This window comes from Eubalaena glacialis, chromosome X (genome assembly GCF_028564815.1).
Source record: "Eubalaena glacialis isolate mEubGla1 chromosome X, mEubGla1.1.hap2.+ XY, whole genome shotgun sequence".
Classification (NCBI taxonomy): Eukaryota; Metazoa; Chordata; class Mammalia; order Artiodactyla; family Balaenidae; genus Eubalaena; species Eubalaena glacialis.
In genome coordinates this window covers 44,446,522-44,467,869 of record NC_083736.1, presented here as the reverse complement: position 1 = coordinate 44,467,869, position 21,348 = coordinate 44,446,522, and the positions used below count along the sequence as shown (strand labels likewise).

At 55.8% G+C, this 21,348-nt stretch overlaps 2 protein-coding genes across 10 annotated transcripts; one reads left to right on the top strand and one right to left on the bottom strand.

Annotated features, from left to right (window-relative positions):
- Window positions 1–36: 36 nt before the first annotated feature.
- On the top strand, window positions 37–3,254 carry PRAF2 (PRA1 domain family member 2). The gene is made up of 3 exons (XM_061178713.1): window positions 37–606; window positions 1,775–1,992; window positions 2,425–3,254. Exons 1-3 carry the CDS (start codon window positions 428–430, stop codon window positions 2,562–2,564), a joined length of 537 nt encoding a protein of 178 aa, XP_061034696.1. The 5' UTR covers window positions 37–427; the 3' UTR covers window positions 2,565–3,254.
- Window positions 3,255–3,696: 442 nt separating this feature from the next.
- Window positions 3,697–18,467, bottom strand: CCDC120 (coiled-coil domain containing 120). Of its 9 annotated transcripts, none has more exons than XM_061178956.1 (12): window positions 18,185–18,467; window positions 14,104–14,267; window positions 10,743–10,842; window positions 10,484–10,574; window positions 10,208–10,341; window positions 9,402–9,542; window positions 8,744–9,047; window positions 8,335–8,397; window positions 7,860–8,034; window positions 7,630–7,728; window positions 5,372–6,286; window positions 3,697–4,871 (listed from the first exon to the last, which is right to left on the bottom strand). In XM_061178956.1, the coding sequence occupies exons 4-12, from the start codon at window positions 10,530–10,532 to the stop codon at window positions 4,757–4,759; spliced, it is 1,995 nt and encodes a 664-aa protein (XP_061034939.1). In that variant the 5' UTR covers window positions 10,533–10,574; window positions 10,743–10,842; window positions 14,104–14,267; window positions 18,185–18,467; the 3' UTR covers window positions 3,697–4,756. The 9 variants fall into 9 exon arrangements, with proteins under 9 accessions (XP_061034939.1, XP_061034942.1, XP_061034943.1 ...); XM_061178959.1 differs by having other exon boundaries at window positions 10,800–10,842; XM_061178960.1 differs by lacking the exon at window positions 10,743–10,842.
- Window positions 18,468–21,348: the final 2,881 nt, after the last annotated feature.

Here is a 21,348-nt window from a genome sequence, read left to right as displayed (position 1 = left end):
AAAAAGCCCTGCAGGAGTTTCCTGGAAAGGTGTGAACCTCTTGGACCCTGACAGGAAGGAAGTGGGATCCTCCTCGGGTCCATCTGACAGTCTCTGCATGTCTTCTAATGTCTGGCCACTGTGTGCCAGAGCCGCCAGCACCGCCCAGAACCGTCCCCGTGGCGCCCCCGCCTGGGGGTGGACGGGAATGCCTCGCCCCGCGGCGGAGACTTAATTTCCCAGCGGCCCCTGCTACCTTACAGTTCCGGCGTGTTGTTGGTATTTTCGGTCACGTGCGCTGCTGCCTCTGCGCAGTCCACTAGGTCGTCAGGGTAGCGGTTGCAGGGCCCAGACTCCGTTTCCCGGTGTGCCCCACGGTGGCGCGGTGTAGAACGGGTGTTGTAGTCCGGCCGCTCCTCTGGCTGGTCCAGCTACATCGACCGGCAGGATGTCGGAGGTGCGGCTGCCACCGTTACGCGCCCTGGACGACTTCGTTCTGGGGTCGGCGCGTCTGGCGGCCCCGGATCCACGCGACCCGCAGCGATGGTGCCACCGCGTCATCAACAACCTTCTCTACTATCAAACCAACTACCTTATCTGCTTCGGCCTCGGTCTCGCTCTGGCCGGGTGAGGGAGGGAGGGAGGGAGGCGCAGGTTGGCCGGGGGCGCCCGCTGGGCATGGAGGGTGGACCCGCGGGATTTTGAGGGGGCTGCAAGACCTTGAAGGGCGAATTCAGTAGAGTGTGAAACTGAAGGGAAAACTGGGAGACAGAAGGCCTGGAAGAGGAATCTGAAAGGGTTGGCCTTTGCAAAGGGTGGGTTTAGGGGCAGGTTGGGATGGGGGGGCGGCTGGAGTGGGTCCTGCGGGGGTAGGGGGAAGTGTGGACCTGAAGATAAGGAGGGCCCGAAAGTGGGACACGACTGTGCCTGAGGGGTGATGGGGCCAGATTAAGATGGCCTTGGAGGATTTACGACAGGGACAGGACGTGGTCAAGTTGAAGGGTGGACTTCTGGAGGATCTGGGCTTGGAGAGGGACCTGGCTGTAATTGGAATGCTCCAGGAGCAGGTACCTGTTGGGGAACTTGAGTCTAGAGGGAGGACCCGGGGATGGAAGGCCTGAGACCAGGGAGGGATGGAGAACCTGGAAGAGGGACTTGGGCAGGACTGGAAGTTAAGAGTGGCACTGAAAGCCTGGAAGGGGTTCTAGTAATGAGGGAGGAATCTATAGGAAATGGGAGCCTGGAGGGGGAATTTGAAGGGGAGGAAGTCTGGAAGGGACTCTGGGCCTGGGGAGAGGGAAATGTATGGAAACAGAAGGACTGGAAGAGGAATTTGCAAGGGCTGGGCCTTTGCAAAGAGTGGGTTTTGGGGCACGTTGGGATGGGGGGGCCGGCTGGAGTGGGTCCTGCAGGGGTAGGGTCGGAAGGAAAGAGCAGGGAAAGGCTGTGAGCCCTGGGGCCTAGCGGGATGGGAGGGCCTGAAGCAGATCTCAGGAAGATGGGACTGTAGGATTGACAGAAAGAAATGAGGGTCCACAGGGTCCACAGGCTCCAGGGGAGCCCAGGGCTCCTGGGAGTTGGAATCCCTGAAGGGTGGACCTGTTGGAGACAGGGCTGACGGGAGTATTTGCCGGGCTGGAGGGTCCGGAGCGGGAGCGGGGGCGGGGGGTGGGGGTGGGGGTGGGAACCAAAGCTCTTGGGGCACGGACTCTGGTGGACGGTGGTCTGGGAGGCACGGGGGCCAGGCGGCCCTCTCCCCGCCTGCCCAGCTAGCTTAGTTCCATTGTCCCCGCAGGTACGTGCGCCCGCTGCACACCCTCCTAAGCGCGCTGGTAGTGGCGGTGGCCCTTGGCATGCTGGTGTGGGCGGCTGAGACTCGAGCAGCCGTGCGCCGCTGCCGTCGCAGCCACCCAGCCGCCTGCCTGGCCGCAGTGCTTGCCGTCGGCCTCCTCGTTCTCTGGGCCGCGGGCGGCGCTTGCACCTTCCTGCTCAGCATCGCCGGGCCCGTGCTTCGTGAGTCTCCACTACCCTGAGATGGCCGGGAAGACGGCCAGCGCTCGCAAACGGCACCAGGCCCGCCGTACCCTGGTTCCTGGGCTGAGAGGGGGCTGGGACACCCGGCGGGCAAGGCCACACCTCCTTTACAAAGCGCTTCCCTGGCTTTGCTCCCCTCTCTGGGAACGTCCCTCTTACAACCGCCCTTCTGGGCGTCACTGCTAGTATGAAGTGCCTTCCACCGGCCACGTCCCCATTACTGGGCACCCTCCCTGGCCACGCCCCTGTTGCGAAGCGCATTACTCCGCCACACTAGCAGGGTTCAGAGGCGTCCTGGCTACTGACCACGCCATTGGTCTGCCTGTGCTCCAGTTCCCTTCTCTGGGCCCCCATTAGCTAAAGGCTGATGTCCCATCCCACTGACCCCACTCCTCTCGGTATTGCCCACAGTGATCCTGGTGCACGCGTCACTGCGCCTGCGCAACCTCAAGAACAAGATTGAGAACCAGATCGAGAGCATTGGTCTCAAGCGGACGCCAATGGGGTTGCTGCTGGAGGCGCTGGGACAAGAACAGGAGGCTGGATCCTAGGGCCCTGGGATCTGTACCCAAGACATGGAGAATGCCATCCCCACCCTGGCCCAGACCCAGAGCCCTTTCCCAGTCCTTAAAATAGGAGCCCCTGCCCAGTTCAAAAAACAGGACAACTGCAACCCTTCCCCCAGGTCCCAAACTGGGATATTCCCTCATACCCAGCCCCCCAGTTTAGGAAACCAGAGTCTTCCCAGCCCTGAACTTGGGAACCAGAGACACCCACATCCAGCCCAAAACTGGGGCTTGGAGACCAGAGCATCCATGGCCAACCTCCAACTCTGGGCCCAGAGACACTGCCCCCCAACCCCAATCTGGGACCCACCTATCTCCCACGCTCAGCCCCAAAGCTGGGGACTGGGACCAAGGCATTCTCAGATCTTGAACCCTGGACCAAGGCTTTTCTAGACCCCACCCCAGCTTTGAACCCAGGATCCAAGTGTTCTCAGCCCCCATCTGGGTGGAGGATTCAGGTATCCTGACCCAGTTGAACCCTTGGTCCCAGGTGACCCCAACACTCACCAGTCCCACTTGCCTCCCTCCAGCTCTGCTTAGGGATTCTGCCACTCCCCAGCCCACCCCCCACAAAGTTCCACAGTGACAAGGACCAAGGGGTGGGATGGGGTGGGGTGGGGTGGGGGTAGCCCTGACCAGGAATGGGGCATATATATCAGTGTTGCTACAACAATAAAGGCTGTTGCGTTGCTCAAGCCAATTTGGGCCTCCTGGGTAAAGTCTGTGTGTTTCAATGGCCAGAAGTGACCTGCTTTTCAATTCTACTAGAGACTTTCTGACTGGGTCTCTGTCAAATATGTGGACTGAAGGACGAGCTCTCAGTTCCTTTCTTGAACCTATTACCTCTAGGGTGGCATTAACACACAAGGGAGTTAAGGGCACAGAGTGTTTGCTGCCAGCATTTGTATTACTAAGGGCTCTTGGCTAGGAATCTGAGCACGGAAAGGCAAAGAAGTTGCCCCACATCACAAAGCAAGTAAAACCAAAGCAGATGACATTATCACAGGCTGTTTCCATGGTGCTATATTTTCTTTTCTTGTAAAAATACATTATCTAGTCTTAGCTAAAGATGTGGGCCCCCAAGGCAAGGCAGACAGGGAAGCAATGCACGGGTTCAGTTTACACATTTATTATAGAAATCCCCTTCCAGTGTGGGTAGTGTCTTGGGCCCAGATCCATTAGTACAAAAAGAAAAGTTTAACACTAGGTAAAGGGGGTAGGGGAACCCCCAGCTCCAGAAAGCCACAGATAGGTATCATAGAAAACACAGCTTGTGTGGATTTGTTTAAAAAGTGGTGGATGGAAGGAAAGCCAAGGAAGGTGTGACATAACCCGTGGCGAGACGTCACTTGGGGATTTCATTGTCATCTACCAGACGCCAGGTTCCACCACCGCCACATCCCAGGACACAACACACCCAATGGTTCTGCCCTTTGGTCCTCCTGCGGGGCCTCCTGACTGGGGATAGTCGGGGCAGAGGAGGCTGCCGCCAAAGGCTGGGTCATCTCACTCTGTGGGCAGAGGCAGCGGGCACAGACAGGCAGACAGGGACTGGGGCGCCTTCAGGCACCCTGGGGGAGGGAAAATGAACGCAAGCCCCCCACCCAGACTTCAGTCCTTCCAAATGTGGGCAGAGACTTCATTCCTTCCAAATGTGGGCACCTCCCCAAGAAAAACTGCCCCAGTGGGGGGTGGCAGGGAGTTCTGTTCACACCGGAGTCTCCTGGCTGCCCCAAACTGAGCCCTGAGACCCTATATGGCCCGTTTTGTGGAGGGGGCTCCTGAATGGAACAGGTTGGGCATGGGGACAGGAATGAACCCAACCAGGACGAGATCACAGTTTCCTTTTTTATAAAACGTCTAGTGTTGAGGGAAGACAGTGACTACCTAGATCACAACTGTAAACAGAAATGGAGGAAGGGGCTTGGAGTCCCCATTACATCATCCCCTCCCCTCTCTTTTAAGCTGGCGGAGGGCCCCCAGTCCCCAGCACAGCGTGAGAGGAGACACAGGGTGTCAGACACCTTCGTGGGCCCACGGGGAGCTAGGAGCCCTAGAAGATCACGTTGGTGCCCCCCAGGACCGAGAGCAGCCACACCCCAGGGCTCAGCGAGGTCAGCTGTGTGCTCCCCAGACTGAAGTCATACCCAGGCCAACAAGGGGCATATGAGAAGGGGTCAGACCAGTGTCCCCGGGGTCTGGGGGTCAGAACCGGAGGACTGCTCCCCCTCTAGCGTCAGGTCACTTAAACGAGCGCTCAGCTCCGGGGGGTACAGGAAGTCCGCGTAGTATCTTTAGAAGGGGTAGCAGGAATCCGGAGGACAGGGTGGGAAGACAGAGGAGAGAGGAAAAGACGGACAAGACACAGAAAGAGAGAGGAAAAGAGGCTCGTTAAAGAGGTGGAGGCAGGCACAGGACAGCACCTTTAGGCTCGCAAGCGTGGGGCGTGGTGAAAAGAGGAAGAGAAAGGCAAGGGGCACAGGACGTCCCTTCCTCCCAGCACCCTAGTTTCAAGGCTCATTTTCAGCTGACATGCACTGGTTGTTCAAATATTAAAATTCTTGTATTAGCTTGGTGAAGAACTGCTGCTACCAGGACCCAAGATACCCCTCCACCGAGACCCCACGGACTAATGCGAGTCAGGCAGGGCCCAATGACCCCGGGCCAAGGCTGCAGCTACTTCTCTCGTGGTCCATGTCATTAACTACCATGACTAGCTGGCTCCCTGGCCTGGACACCTTTGCCATCTGCCTCAAGAGACCCCTACCCATCAGTAAAAGCACCCCCCATACCTGCCGGAGACAGGGGGCGCCGTGAAACTCCTTGAATGCGGGAGTGGCGCCTGGCTGGGGGCCCCATACAGCGCCTGGCCCACCTCATAGCAGCGGGCATGGAGGAAGGGCGGGTGCTGCGGGCCCATGTGGGGGAGCCCAGGCCGGCGCTGGGGCCCTGTGGCCAGTCCCGAGTTCCGGATGTACCAGTCCCGCAGCCCCTCCAGGGCAAGGTTCTTGTGGCCGCTGCGCTCACCAGCTGGGGGGATACGAGCGGGTGGGGGCATCCACAGCAGAGGGTTGGGATGCACCTCTGGGCCCTCAGCGGCCTCCAGGGGCAGGCCACAGGGCTTGGTGCGGGTGGCACGGCTGTGGGGGTCCTTGCTGCGGAGGAGGGGGCTGCTGCCGTCAGCTGCATACACAGGTGGTGGGCCTGGGAGCATGGAGAGGAGCCCATCCCGGCGGGAGAGGGGTCCTGGGATCTCAGCTGCGGGCAGCAGCTCCCCCCAGCCTGTCCCGCCGCCACTGCGGGGCAGGCCCCGGTCCAGGGAGTAGTCCAAGAGGAAGTCCCCACACACAGGCGGGAGCCGGGGGACCCCGCGGGAGGCAGGGGCGGCTGAGCTGGGCCGGGCAGCCCGGGGAGGGTCTGGGGGGCCAGCCGTGCGGGAGGAGAAGGCAGGAGTTGGTTGGGGGCGCTCATATAGCACCTCACTGCTCTTGCAGACTGGGGGACCAGCGGCAGGGGGAACCAGAGGCGCAGGCGGGGAGCCAGCTCCCCCACTAGCTGCCCGGTCCACCAAAAGGGCCTCGGAGCTATTGCTGCGGCGGGTGCGAGCTGCAAAGAGGGAGGCACGGTCGGAGACAGGGTCCGCCCGGGGGAAGCCCATCTGGGAGTCCTGGCTGCCGGACCACTGGCGAGAATGGAGGCCTTCAGGTCTGGGGGAGCAGAGGTGGGGGTGATGGGAGAAGGGTCAGAAATATCAGGGAGATGGGATGAGTGCCCTCCCTATCCTGCCTCTCTCTGAGCCTTCACTTCCACACCTCCAAAATAGGCCCAGGATTAGAAGCTGTGTGTATAAAGGTGAAAGGTAGTGGCATGTAAAGAGCAGCAGAGGTTCTGCCACGGACTGGGGAGCAGAGGGGTTAAAAACGTACGGGGGGTGCCTGGGACTGTTAGCTCTGAGGGAGATGTAAGTGTGTGTAGGGCTCAAGAGGAAATGCTAGCAGGGGAGGGCGGAGGGCTCTTCCTAACACATCTGACCCCTCATCCCCTGCTAAGGTGCTTCTCAGGGCTCCCCGCCTCCTCTAACATGAGGTCCTAAACCTTAGGCCAGGAATTCAAGACCCTTCCTGAATTCTCTGTCCCATCATGTGTATGAACCACCCAAAACTATCATCCCAACAGCCACTATTCATAGAATGCAAGTGTCACAAGGATGGGGACTTTGTTTTGTTCACAGCCCGGAAAAAGTAGGCACTTAGTAAGTACATACTTGTTTAAGAAGTAGTAGAGTACCGTGGTTAAAAGCACGGACTCTTGAGTCAAACTTGCCTGGGTTCAAATACCAGGTCTTCAGTTTACTAGCAAGTTACTTAACCTCTCTGTGTCTCAGTTTCCTCATCTCTAAAGTGGGAATAATAATAGCACCTACCTCACAGGGATGTTGTGACAATTAAATGAGTTTGATACCAAGTAAAGCACTGATTCCTAGCAGATGGTAGGTACGCAGTACATGTTAACCAGAACTCATTTATGCCTACAGTATCTTCCACAGGCAGATATTATTATCCCCATTTCACAAATGAGGAGACAAAGATTCAGAGAAGGGAAATGACTTGCCCAAAATGCACAGAAAAGCCCATTCTCAAACTTTGGTGCTTCTGCCCCAAATCCCCACCCCCTTCTCCACCAAGACAACTCCTATTCACCTTTCAAAACCCAGCCTTTCTTTTCTTTTCTTTTTTTTTTTTTTTGGTCAATTAAAAAAATTTTATTTATAATGTGACATTACACATACACACATATGGCATATTCCAAAAGGTGTTTTACCTATATTTCTTTATCATGCAATAGGGTGCATTATGAACAAAAGTTCTGAAACAAAAATAAAATTCTTGCGTTTTCATACAACCTACATAGAAAACCAGAATAAAACTGATAGATTTAAAGGCCAGTCTTTCATGTCCCACACCCTTTGATAATGCTCTCCCCAACACCCCCAGTTAGAACTACCGGTTCCCTCCTTTGACCTTCAATCTCACCCTCAGAGTCCACTTACTTGCAGAGCTGGGGGCCAGCGCCCCGGGTGAGGACAGGGGTGGCAGGCACACTTCGCCCCTCAAAACTGGAGGCACTCCTGGGCAGCGAGCGTGTGGGGCTAGACAGAGACGAGCAGGCCCAGGTGGGGGTCCAGGTTAGAGACCGTACCTAGCAGCAGGCCCTCCTGCCAGCCCAGGCTCAGCTCCCACTCCTGGCTCCTGGGGAAGGAGGGGAGGGGCTCACCCTCACCTGGTGGGGCTGGCCACAGAGTTCCGCCGGCTCTTCAGATCCCCATAAAGATCCGACGGGGGTGGTTTCCACGGGGTTCGCCGCTCAGGGCTGCCCCCAGATACTGCCTGCAGCTGGTCCCAGGCCTTCGGTGGTGAAGGGCGCTCAGCCAGAGGGAAGCAGCCACGGGGCTCCTCTGGGTGGAAGGGAGAAAGTGGGGGAGAATTCAATGGGAGGGTGCCTGAAGGGTTGTGGGCAAAGCAAAGAGCAGGGGCTAGGGAGGTAGGGAGGGGCAGAGGGCTAAGCAGGTACGACAAGCTGAGGAAGAGCTAAGGGATGAGGCAGGAACTGGGGCTGATGGGGCGGGGCGGGGGGATTGAAGCAAAGAAAATGCGGGCTCCACAGGAGGATGGGTCATGGCTAAAGAGGAGCTGAAGAGGGAGGGTGGGGGCTAAGCATCAAAAGATGGGCGGATTTGGGGGACAGGGGTCCTCACCATTATCATGGCTGGCCCCAGACTCTGAGAGGGAACTGCTCTCCGAGTGCAGAACTACGTCTTCTACAGGTAAGAAGGGGAGACCCAGGCCTATCAATGCAAGGTCTGGGTCCCATCCCCTTACACCACTGGGCCGTCTCCTCCCCATCCCGTACACTTCCCAAGAATCCACCTTTACCTAAATCCAAGACCACCAGAGGCTTGGTCCCTCACTTTCCTGATGCCTATTCCCAATGGCCCCACCCTTGCCCAGGAGCCAGTTTACACAATTCGTCTTACTGGTAGGGCCCCTTAAGTTCTGCCTACCTCCCACTTTTCACTGGCTGCTCACCCACTCCACCTCTACCATGTCCCTTAGCCAATGCCCACCTTCCTGCTTTCATCGGTGGGGTGACAGGGCCTGGCTCACCTTGGCTGAGCTGAGCGAGGCGCGTGCCCAGGCAGACTCCCTGGGCAGTGATAACTGTCCCAGCAGACAGCGGCAGGGGCTGGGGCGGCGGGATCCCCAGGAGACCCAGGTGGGCCCGGACGTCCCCGAGCTGCTCCTCCAGCTCATGCAGCCTCCGCAAAGCATCTGCCTGGACCTGGCGCCGACGTCGGCGCTGCTCGGCGCTGAGCTCAGGAGCCAAGGCCAGGCGGCGGGCAGCTGCCGCAATCTGCTGCTGCACTGACACTTCGCGCTCCAGGGCCTCGAGCGCCAGCTCCTGCGGGGCCTACCCAAGAGGGTGGGACAGGACCAAATGTTGGAAATGGAAATGGCCAAGCACCAGGACCAAGTGGTGGCAAAGCCCAGCTATGCTGGAGGCGGGGCCTGCCCCTCCTGGGGGTGGCCTATTCTCCCTCTGGGGGCAGGGCCTGTGTGGATTAGGGCTGGGCCTCTTCATCTTCCTGGGGGTGAGAGGCCTATCCTGACAGGGACCAGCATCCTCTCTCAGACCTGGAACCCACCTCCCTCAAGCTCCTTCCCTCCTCACCGTAGCCTCTCCTTCCCCTGGCTGCAACCCGCTCTCGGCTTCCTCCGGGCTCCTGTCCCACCCCCATGTTGCTCTGCACGCCCATCTGCTCACCTTGGCAGGGCACAAGGAGTGGTGTGCTGGATTGGGGTGCGGTGGAGGGTAGGCGCGGGCTGCAGGTGGCCGCCGGCGGACCAACTGGGGCCGTTCACCAGGCTCCAGTGGGCACTCGGGGGGCAGCTGGCCAGTCAGCTCCTGGGCGGGGGCAGGGGTCAGAGACTACCAAGTGTTAGTTGGGGGGATGTGGCAAAGCAGTAACGACCCCCGAAGGTACAGAAGTCCTACTAGGAGCCCAGCCCTGCTCAGCACCCATGCCTGTTATTTCTCTTCCTCCTCCCAATTCTCCACCAGGTGGGTATGCAGCAGAGACTCTCAGCGCCTCAGTGGCCCAAGTCCCCGGGGCAGTGGGCACGGGAGGCAGGGAGACCTGCTTTGGAATACAGAATTTCATAGTTTTTATAAAGGTGACACCATCTGTACACTGCATATTATATGACATTTCCTTCAGGGCGTGGGCTGCATGCTCTGAACTGCATTATTATTTCTGGCAAACTGTGTGGTCATTCACAGCAAGGGGGATAAATCGAAACTATAAATCACCCCGTGTCAGTTCAGGTCAGGTTTCACTGCCAAGTTTTGGAAATAACTTGTTTTGTTCTGTTTTTGAGTTTTTTTGAATTTCAAATTGTTGATAGGGGATGGTGGCAAAATATCACCATATTTTATTGATTCTAAGACATGCAAGCTGAGCTTTGGGGAATCTACAGCTCAGACAAGTGGCTCAGCAATCACCACCGCAGTCTGCCTACCTCGTGCCTGTTCCTCCCCCCGCACCGACACCCTTAGGGTCCGGCCCTCACCGCCTCCTGGAGACACACTTTTCGTAGCTCCTGAAGTTTCAGGCTCAGGGCCTCCTGCAGGGTCCGCTGACGGTCGAGCAGCCCCCGCAGACGCTCTGACTTCACCTGGGGGGCAGCCTCTCCAAACAGAGCAGCTGGACACAGAGGGAGCAAAGATCGGGGGGCAATCAGGGCAGCCTGGGGCAGCTGTGGGGCCAGGGACCAACCCTTCCCAAGTGGGCAGGTGGTGACTCAGAGCAGGGGAGGAGGCAGCAGGAGGGGGAACCAGATACTAACCTGAGGCACTGAAGGTGGGAGAGCTGATCAGCTGACCTTTGACTTCCATCCTGGTGCTGTCAAGAGGCTGTGGCTGATGGCTGGACAAGGCCTAGCAGTGATGCACAGGAGCCACTGAGGAAGCACATCCGGTGTGCACCGCCAACCTCCCCCTCTACCCAGGTTCCCACACCCCAGCTGGGAATAAGGGGTACCCTGACCCCGCCCACCTGCTTGGCCTGCCCTCTGAGAATCTGTGTCAATGTCAAGGCCCTGGTACCTTGGTTCCCTTCCCATTGAGTGGGAGCTCAGCAAGTGGGGAGCTGGGCGGACTTACAATGCCTCCTCAAAGGCCCATGGGCCACAGTCAGGAGTCTTGCCTGGGAAGGGAGAATTAATGGTACAGATTCAACCAACTACAAGAACAGTAGGCATTTATTAAGCACCTGGGTGCCTGGAACAGTTACCTTCTATGCCACATTTAATCTTCACAACCACCCTGTGATGGCAGTTCTGTGATTATTATTACCCCCATTTTAGAGATGAGGAGAGTAAGACACAAAGAGATGAAATAATCTGCCCTTAGCTACGGATGTAGCCAGGCCCACCCCTCCGGTCCAACACTCCCCCTTACTAGAGGTGCTGAACCCCACCAATCCCTCATAAGCTCCCAGCCCATCAGGCCGCCAGGCCTTTGCGCAGGCTGCCACTGCTGTCCAAAGTGCACTTTTCACCTCTCGCCACTCCAGCCCCTGGTTCTCTCTTACATTCTGGGGCTTCAGTGTCACTTCCAGAGGTGGGCCCCCGCATTATGTCCCCTCACAACTGCTGTCAAACAAGACTGTGCCTCCCTTGTACATTTATGAGGACAGAAAATGTATCAGTATCTCTGGCACTCAGAACACTTCTGTGCACACAGCAAGTGCTCAATGAAAGTCTGCTGGGTGAATAAAAGAATGACTGTGGTCTGTGGGTCGCTACTTGTCCCAACTCTATCCCGCGGCCCTCGTGCGGCAGGGAGAGCGTTCACTTGGCCTCAGGACCCCTCCGGCCCCTCCCCGCACGCCAGCCTGTCCTGCACCCGGCACAGGGAAGTCAGCCTGCTGGGACTGGGAGTGGCAGAGCCCACAGCTGCAGATAACAAGCTGACTGCCTCCTGCCTCCTCCTCTGCCCCCAGACACCCTGGCTGACCATGGAGCCGGCCTTGGCTGGCTGCCAGCCCTGCCCTCATCCCTTCCTCTGGAGTTTGCTCCCTCCGTCCCACAGCCTGCTCAGTCCCCAGCTGGGCAGCCAGGTGACATCACCTCCCACCACCTGGCCTGACCTCGGTGGCAGGCGATTGGGAGGACCTCATGAGGCCACAGAGGTCCCATCCCCACCTACCTCGCACTTTGTCATGACATGGTGGCCAGGTGTGAAGACCCAGGCAGCCACGGAGGGGTGGGTTCAAGCCCCTTCCCCATCTATGCATTGGGGGTGTGGCCAAGCTGCTAATAGGGTGCCACCAGCTTCTCGGCAGTCCTCCCACCCACCCCATGGGGGCTGTGCCCCTCCCACAAAGCAGGGGTTCCTTGTCCTCAACATCAGGGGCGGGGTCAGTCCCTAAAGCCTTTTTGCACATCCAGGCAGCAGCATGTGCTCTGCAGAGGTGCTCACATGCCCTCACCACCCCCCTCCAAGGTCTGACATTGCCCGGCACGGCAGGCTTTCCTTGAGGTCCCAGCTTAGCCTGCTCTGCCCCTCGGCTCCTGGGGTTCCTTCTTCCCCAGCCCCCATTTGGGTTTGAGGAACTCTAAACCTTCCTCCACCTCAACAGGAACCTCAACTCCTCCCCAGTGGGCCCGTTCACCAGGATTGGTCCCACATCCCACACTGGGATGCCTCGAGCCTTCCTTCCCTGGGAGCTCGTGGCATCCTGGAAGTCCACATGGGGTATAGGCAGGAACCCCGACTCCACCCTGTCAGCCTGACCTCGGGGACATAGCTAGGGCCTGAGTCATGGGGTCATCGGGCAGGGTCCACGCTCCACACCCCCAACACGCTCACACCCGCTCCCAAGCCTCTGCCTCTGCTCACCTACCCTCCGCATATTGGCCTGGGGTCCTGGGACTGCCTGGTTCCCACCCAAAGATGGTGAGAAGGGGGAATCCCAGCAGTCCCCTCCCCAACACACCCACACACCAGCCCTTGGGTCTCCCCACTGGTGACCCCGTGTCCCCGTCCCGTCCCAGGATGGGCTGCAGCAAGAGAGCTGCAGAGGGCACCCCCCACACCCAGAGGCGGGCCCAGCAGGTTTTTCAGGTCTGCCCTTCTGACACCACAGCCGAGAAAGAAATTCCTGGCTGTAATGACTGTTTACAACCAAGACACCTCACCTGGGTGGCACCCCAACACCTCAGTGGGACCCCCATTTCCACATCCCGCCACCTTCGGAGCAAATACAAACTCCCAATGCCTGGGCCTGTTCCCCACACCGCCCCAGAGGTCCTCCCCCACCGCCCGCACTCTAGGGGAACAGTGTGGAGGACCAGGCAGGTGCCGGCAAGTAGTTTCTCAACAGCCCAGTCTGGGCTTTCCTAGGGGGCTGGGCCCCAGGTTGAAGGAGGGCAGAGGCTACCCCTGCAGGGGAGGAAGGGGGAGAGGAAGTAGCGGGGAGCAGAGAAGGGGGACGCTGGCTTCTCTTCTCCCCCATCCCTTCCCCTCGTCCACTTCCGGCAAGGAATCGGCTTCATGCCAGGAAAGAAAATTGGACATTTTAGGCTTCGCCCCTCTAGCCAGGCCCTCCTTCCTCGCTGTGCCTCTCACAGAGACCTAGCTGCCTCCCGCAGGGAACTTCAGCACACCCTGTGCCCTTCTCCCCCGACCCCTCGCCCCTGGGCCCATTGTTCCCAGGTGCTCACCAATGCCAGAGCAGAGAGGTGCTGTGGGGTGGCCTCAGGTACCTCAAAAAAAGTAGTTGTCTCAACCAGGCCCTGCTCCAGCTGGTAGTGGCAATAAGCGGGTGAGCGCAGTGGCGGATGCCTAGGCCGCCTCCCACTAGGCAATGGCCCAGCCTACCTGGCCAGGGACTGGGCCGGCCCATACCTTTTAACCCTTGCCTGCCTGACACCAGGGCTCCGGCCACCCTTAGGAGCTGTCTTGGAGCCAAGTCCCCTCAGGGTGTCCAGCACGGCCAAGAAGAGAGCCTGGACCTCCCCCCTCACCCCATACACCTAACAGAGGACTGAGGAAGAAGGGCTAAGGGTCGTGGGAGCGGCGACTGCCTCTGGTGCTGCCCAAGTACCCAAATCAGACCCTGCCCACCCTAGGGTACTACCTGGGAGCCAAGGGATGGAGGTCTGGGGAGTTGTAAGCACAGGAGAGGACTTGGGGTACCTCGGGTGTGCGTCTCTTGGCAGCACTCCACGTTCCTGACACCCCTATCCTTTCCTCCCAGGGCAAGGCAGGGGTGGGAGAAGGTCTTAGGGCAATTCCCACCCTCACTGGGGTAATAGTTTCCCAAGTTGGGACAGACAAGGTCCACTTTTCTAAGGAGAGACCATGTCTCAAGACCCTACCACCTTCTGCAGCTTCAGAAGAAATCATCCCAGCAAACGGAAGAAACACACTGGTGGTTTAACCCCTCCTGACCCCTACAAACCTGGGAGGATGGCACAGACCCAGCTCCTCATAGCCAGCTTGGAGAGATGAAAGCTGGGGCTCGCAGAGGTGAAGAGGCCCGATTCTGATCACAGAGGCATGAGAGCAGGTAGAATCAGAACTCAGGGGGCTGGGTCCTGGGTTGCAAGTTGACAGAGGCAACTCCTGCAAGGGAGGAGGAGTGGGAACCGGGGCTCATGCTTCTTCACATCCAGGCTGGGTCGCCCCAGTTCCTCCCCCAACCTCCTGGGGCATTTCTGGCCAGGAGTCAAGGAAATGGAGGGCTCTGAGTCTCTGCGATGTACTGTTTCCCCCCCACCATCACCTGGGCTTTGGGCCTGCCCCGGCACACACCACACATCTTGAGCTCCATTTGGGACCATCTGCCCTGTGACCTCAGGGCCCAAGCCCAACCCAGGCCCCGACAGCAGCCCATGCCAAGATGTGAAAGAGGAGAGTGAGGAAAGCTCCCTCTCCACTTGGCAGGTGGGCCAAGCCTGGAGAGGAACTTGCTCTGTATCAGCAACGCCCAGTGTACCCCAGTGTACGTGTTACTGAGGCTTCCCGCCACCCTGCCCACCTTTCTTGCTGGGTGTGAGATTTCCGGCACGGGACACAAAGGCCCCTTTCATCACCCCCCTTCTCCCTCCCTTCACTACCTGGGGCTGATGGAGGCAGCAGCCACAAGGTGGGCAGCTGGGTGTTGGTGGGGAGTGTCCTCTCAGCCATGGCCTCTCCCACCTCTTGTGGGACACCAAGGAGGCTGGGAAGGGGGTTGTTTATAAAATCAGAGCTGAATTCCCTGGTGGTCCAGTGGTTAGAACTCCGCACTTCCACTGCAGGGGGCATGGGTTCGATTCCTGGTCGGGGGACTAAGATTCCGCAAGCCGTGTGGCACGGCCAAAAAAAACCATCAGAGCCGAGAGGGACAAGTGTACCTGGCCAGCAATGCAGATTGAGTCTCAAGGCTTAGATTTCTGCATTTGGAAAACGGGTAAACGGTGCTAACAGAGCCAATGGAGACCAAAGTAACTTTGGAAGACATTTCAAAGTGCAAGAAAACTCATACCACATCATTAACAACTGTTAATAACTACAATAATAAACTCAGGCAGAGGTGGGCTGGGGCGAGAGTAAGGAGGGAAGAGCAGGTAACTGGGTCTCTTGGGCCAGGCAAGGCGGAGTCACCCACACACATCATTGCCCTGGTCCACAGCTTTTAACAGTCTGGAAGACAACCACCTCTAAGCCCCACCCCAGCGGGGACCTGAGCCTCCTGTGGCCTCCCATAGGGCTAGCAAGTGGTGGGTCTGAGATTCAACCCAGCTCTGCCACTTCCTGGCTGTGTGACTGCTTGGACAAGTCACTCAACTTCTCTGTGCCTCAATGTCTTCATCTGTAAAATGGGGATGCTGACAGCAGTATAAAACTCACCGGGGGGTTGGGAGCATGACAGGAGCTAAGACATTCAAAGCTTGCTTAGGACAGTGCCTGGCCCACAGTAAGTGCTCAATATGTATATGTAATATGTCGTACATAATTACAAGTATTCCTCCCAGTCCGAACTCAGGAATCAAATACACACACACACACACACACACACACACACACACACACACTTTCAGACACAGCTGGTATCCCTCAGCCTCGAAACCCTCCCTACTTGCAGCCCAGATATAGAACCCTCCTTACTTGCCAAACCAGACATATTTGAAACAGAGCTGTTTTCCCTCATTATCCAACCTCTCCCTCCTCAACATCAAAAATGCAGGAACCAAATATATTCAGAAAAATTGTCTGAACTCTCACTATCCAAATACAGGAACTGAATGGATTTGGATACATTTTTGAGATAGGACTGGTATCCCTCACTCTCTGAGCTTTCCTTACTCACCAGGCAAAATAGAGGAACCAAATACATTTATATAATGCTGTACCCTTACTATCCCAACTCTTGCCACTGGAGCACAGGAAAATGAATAGATTTGAATACATTTCTGAGTTAGAGCCATTATCCCTCGTTATCTAAATTCTCCCTACTCACTCTGCAAAATGCAAAAACAAAATAACTTCAGATAACTTAATATCTTTCACTGTCTGAACTATCCAAACTCTCCCTCTCGGAACTTGGGTACCAAATATACTGGGACAGTGAGGGATGTGTGTGTTGTTATTAATAGGTTTGGATACCTGTTTTGGATAAATGAAACAGGTCTGATATTTCATTATTCAAACTCTCACTATTCTCTATGAGAAATACGGTAATAAAACATAGTTGAATGACATGTTACTTCCTCACTATTCAAATTCTCCCTGTCTGTCCTCAAAATCAAGGCGATTCAGGCAGTAAGAGAACTTCTTATTTTTTTTGTTGTTGTTATTGTCACTACTGGATGAGCCTGATTCTACCAGAGATCCCCCAATACACACAGACCTGCCCACAGAGGTAGGATGGACTCAGCATCAAGATTTGTACTGCTTACTGTTGACAGGAGGAGGATAAACTCCTGCCCCCATCCTACCCCTAACAAGCCCTGAAGCCTCTGGCCTAGGATGGACTTTTTTCCAGGCCAGGAAAGCAGGGATCACTGCACCTGGGATCAAGACCAGGAGATGGGGGTAACATGACCTAGAAGACTCACACATACCCCTGAGTCCCCCACCCCTACATGGGGCAGCCCCCAACCTAGCAAGGCTGGAAACATGACCCAGACCTCACAGACTCCCAGAGAGTCACTGAATAATTTAGGGTGTTCTTTCACACTTGGAGAGGGTAGCGGGCACAGGAACAGTTCCATGCCCTCCTGGGGCAGGGAGAGAAATGCAAGCTCTGTGTGAGATCACTGGGTGGGGGAAATCACGTGTGAAAACTCCCTCAGCCTCACGGGGCCCACAAGGCTGCTTGCTCTTGCTCATGCTAAGAGAAGCATTTGGGATGAATTTCAGAGATAACAGGTACAGCGGAACCTCCAAGTTCATGGTCAGGGTATAATGGAACCCCTGTCCTTCTGGGCTCAGAGGAGATGGAAAGTGGGTGTTACGAAGCAGGGAGATCTGAACAGCGTGGAGGGGCATGGTAAGGGGCAAAACAGGGGCCTGGGGTTGGGACAGAATGAAGACACAGGACAGGAAGGGGTATAAGGGACAAAACAGAATCAGAGTTGTAGGATGGAGGTCAAAAGATAAGACAGAGAAGAATCCAGGACACTGGCCAGGGGATAGGATGGACAAAGGCCAGAGAAAAAGTAGGGGACAGTAGGGGACAAAAGAGGAGGGCAGGGATCAGGGTCAGTATAAAACGGTAGAAGACATGATGGGGGACAGGCCAAGACAGCGGTTCAAGGAAGAGGATAGGGAAAAGAGCAGGTTCAGGGTGGAGGTAAGGAACAGGAAAAGACCAGGACAGAATGAGGATAGGAACGAGGACAGTGATGGGCCAAGAGAAGACAAGGGAAAACAGCATAGGTTTGGGGGCAGGGACATGGCAGGAGGCAAGAGGGACAGTCTAAAGGTGGTGGGCCAGGATGGAGTTCAGGAGACAGGAGGGGGACCCGGGGGATAGTACTGGGTGGGGAGAAAGTACATAAGTCAGAGGTCAGGAATCGGGACAGACCTGGATCAGACTGGGGTTAGGGGTACAGGACATGACTGGAAGGGGTTCAGGGACTGGACAAGAGAATAGGCAGGTCAAGCATCAGGACGGAAACTGGGGAGATCAAGACAAGGCAAGATGAGCTTCAGAGATGGAACAGGGTCAGGCAAGGATCTGGGGTCAGGTCAAGGATCCTGAGAACATAACTGGATGGGGTTGGGGTCAGGACTGGATTTAGAGGTACAAAACAGGGGTTGAGGATCACACCAGGCCAAAATATGGTTAGGTCAGGGGTCAGACCAGAGCTCCTGGGGCCAAGACTGGCCGGGTTTCGAGGTTAAAAAAAGATGTAGCCAGGTAAGGCAGGGGTCGAGGGGGAGACCACGGGGTCAGAGGTCGGGGGTGCGCGAGCAGGTACATCGCCGGTCGGCGTTTCCGGGCCTTCACCCCGCCGTCTCCTCCCTTCCAACCCCAAGCGGGCGTTACTCACCGAGGGTCCTCGCCCCGCGGCGTAGGCGGGGTCGGTGCAGGCCTGAAAGAGTGGTGGGAGCGCCCCTCCCTCGCTGCCCCCAGCTCGTTCCCGGGCTCGTGCCTACTCCCCTTCCGCGCCCTGCCCGTGGGCCGCGTTCGGCCGTGCGACTGTTAACCCTGGGGGCCAGACGGGGGGCGCGGGGAGGGTGGGAGGGTAGCAGCCGCTCGGCCGAGGGCAGTGGACCCCGGCCCCCCACCTTCAACTCAGGTCTGTCCGCTCCCAGCGGCACCGCCACCTCCGCCGCTAGGCGCGAGCCTGGAGGGGCGGGGTAGGGGGGGGCGGAGAGACAGGGGGCGGGGCGCAAGACCACAGCAGCGGCGGAGGCCAAGTGCGCAGGCGCCAGTTCGGGTCTTCGGATTTTTTTTTTTTTTTTTTTTTTTTTTTTTTTTTTTTGCCCTGCCCTGGGAGCGCCAGGAGCGAACCAGTTCGGAGCGCTTGCGCACACGCTTTCTCGAGGGCGGTGGAGCTGTCCCCTACCGAGGCCACGCCCCCTCAGTGATCAGACTAGCGCCCCTCACCCCAATTCACCGTGCAACGAACACCCAAGAACTACCCACAGACTGCCTTCTATCAGCCACCACCACACTTCTAAATTCCCCCAACTACCCTCCGGTGCCCCAAATGCACTCCAAACCACACTCCATCATCTCCCAAATTGTATCCCCAAACTATTGTCCATTGATCCCAAAGCAGTACCCCCAATCTGCCTTCCTTGGACACCCAAGCTGTACAAATAAGCTACCCTCCAATACCCCCAAGTTGTTCCCCCAAACCATCTACAATCAGCCCTGAAACTGTTAACCTCTGAAGAGCACTTCCAAATCACCCTCCATCTACCCCCAATATGCACCCAAGACACCCTCCATGACCCTAAACCACTCTCCATGTACCGTCCTAACCATACTCTATTGATCCCCAAATGGCACTAAAGAGCCCTCAACACCACCCCAAACATTCTCAACTACCTTTGGAGTGTCCCCCACCTGCACGCCAGATCAGTTCCAACAGTCACCTGCTCTAACTCCAAACCATGTTCCATGAACTCCCACCACCACCAACACCACCAAACCTTCCACTGACCAACCCCACTCCTGGCAAAACTCCCATGTACTCCCAACTACTCAAGGTGGATCCCCCAACCACACTTCAAACTACCCTCCAACACCCTCTCCACCTCCAAACCACATTCCACTGATCCAAACTCCGACCCCGAAGTTGAGGGACTCTCCAACAGTCCTCAACAAACCTCCATAACCACTAACTTTCTGTAGTTACCCAACTGAACCTCCAAATCATACTCCCGTGACCCCAAATGTGTCCCTCAAGCCCTCCAATGACTCTTATCCACACCCTAAATCATTCTTCAGTGACTCTAATATATTACAAAGCATCCTCCAACGATCTTTTCTTTTTTTTTTTTGCAGTTATTACATTTTTCTTTATTGTGGTAAAATATCCATAACATAAAATTTACCATTTTAACCAGTCTTAAGTGTACAGTTCAGTGGCATTAAGTACATTCACATTGTTGTGACAATGATCTTTTCTTAAAATAACTTAATTGAGGTGTAATTTGCATATCATAAATGTCACTCATTTTAAGCATGCAATTCAATTCAATTATTTTAGTAAAGTTACCAAAGTGTGCAACAATCACCACAATCCAGTTTTAGAGCATTTTCATTATCCCTGTAAGATCCCTCATGCCCAAATACCTTTTTCAATTAATTAATTAATTTATTTATTTATTTGGTTGCATCGGGTCTTAGTTGCGGCACCAAATACATTTAATCTCTGTTCCCATTCCCACTCCCAGGCAACTGCTAATCTACTTTCTGTCTCTATAGATTTGCCTTTTAAATCCAATATGTGGATTTTTGGTATTTGGCTTCCTTCACTTAGCATAACGTTTTTGAGGTTCAGTCATGTTGTAGCATGTATCAGCAGTTTATTCCTTTTATTGCTGAGAATAGTATTCCGTCCAATGATCTTTCACTGCCCCCCAAATCACCCACTAATAGCTCCTCAACTATAACGCATAAAATCCCTCTGACATCCAGACCTCAAAACAGGCCGCTAAACTGCATCCCAGACTGTACCCGCCAGCCTTCAACTATATCCCCAAACCACACTATTGACCCTCAAACTTCCTCACTAAACTACCCAACCAGGTCCTCACCTTCACCCCCAAACCTTCCAACTGACCCTACTTTACCCTCAAGCTGCCCTCTAACTCTCAAGAATATCCCCAAAGTGCCCTTTCAATGATACCCAACTCTAATTCCAAACTACTCTCCAACAATTACAAACCTCGTCCCCCCAAATTTCCCCTCCGAGAGCCCCCAACTCTGCCTCTAAATACCCCTTAACTACCTTCCCTTGGTCCCACAGCTACAGCCCCAAACTATACCTCCAAACCACTCTTCAATGACAGCTATAGCTGTCTTAAATTACAGTCGGCCTCCATATCCACTGGTCCCACATCCAGGGATAGGGAGGGCTAACTGTACTATGCCATTTTATATAAGGGACTTGCACATCCTTGGATTTTGGTATTCACACATGGGGGTGTCCTGGAACCAATCTCCCCATGGATTCCAAGGGACATGCAACTACACCCACAAAACATCTTCCAATTTTCTCCAACCGTACCACCCAAACCACCCTTCAAGAACCACACCTCCAAACCACCCTCTGGTGACTCCCCCAACCCCACCTCAGTCTTCCCTTTGATGGCTCCAACTGTACCCAAACACTTTCAAATGCCCCAGTTATACCCTCAAACTGCCCTCAATCACCTCCAAGCATACCCCTAAGCCCCTCCAACAAACCCAAATCTACCCCTAAGCCATCTGTATTAGCTTCCTGTGGCTGCTGTGATGAATTACCACAAATTTGGTGGTTTAAAACATAAGAAATATTTTAAAACAACATAAGAAATTTATTCTCTCAGTTCTGGGGGCCAAAAGACCAAAATCAAGGTGTCAGCCGGGTCATGCTCCCTTCAGAGGCTCTAGGGGAGAATCTGCTTGCTGCCTCTCCCTCTTTTGGTGGCTATCAGCATTCTTTGGCTTGTGGCCACATCACTACAATCTCTGCTTGATTGTCACATTGCCTTCTTT

Bases quoted from the DNA above. Each gene is read 5' to 3' on its own strand.
- CCDC120 (XM_061178956.1), bottom strand. From the start codon at position 10,532: ATGGAAGTCAAAGGTCAGCTGATCAGCTCTCCCACCTTCAGTGCCTCA. The intron at 8,035-8,334 runs GTGAGGACCCCT...CCTTCCACCCAG, and splicing joins TGGGGCCAGCCATGATAATG to AGGAGCCCCGTGGCTGCTTC. The intron at 7,729-7,859 runs GTGAGGGTGAGC...GTCTCTGTCTAG, and splicing joins TCTGTGGCCAGCCCCACCAG to CCCCACACGCTCGCTGCCCA.
- PRAF2 (XM_061178713.1), top strand. From the start codon at position 428: ATGTCGGAGGTGCGGCTGCCACCGTTACGCGCCCTGGACGACTTCGTT. The intron at 607-1,774 runs GTGAGGGAGGGA...TTGTCCCCGCAG, and splicing joins CTCGGTCTCGCTCTGGCCGG to GTACGTGCGCCCGCTGCACA. The intron at 1,993-2,424 runs GTGAGTCTCCAC...TATTGCCCACAG, and splicing joins CATCGCCGGGCCCGTGCTTC to TGATCCTGGTGCACGCGTCA.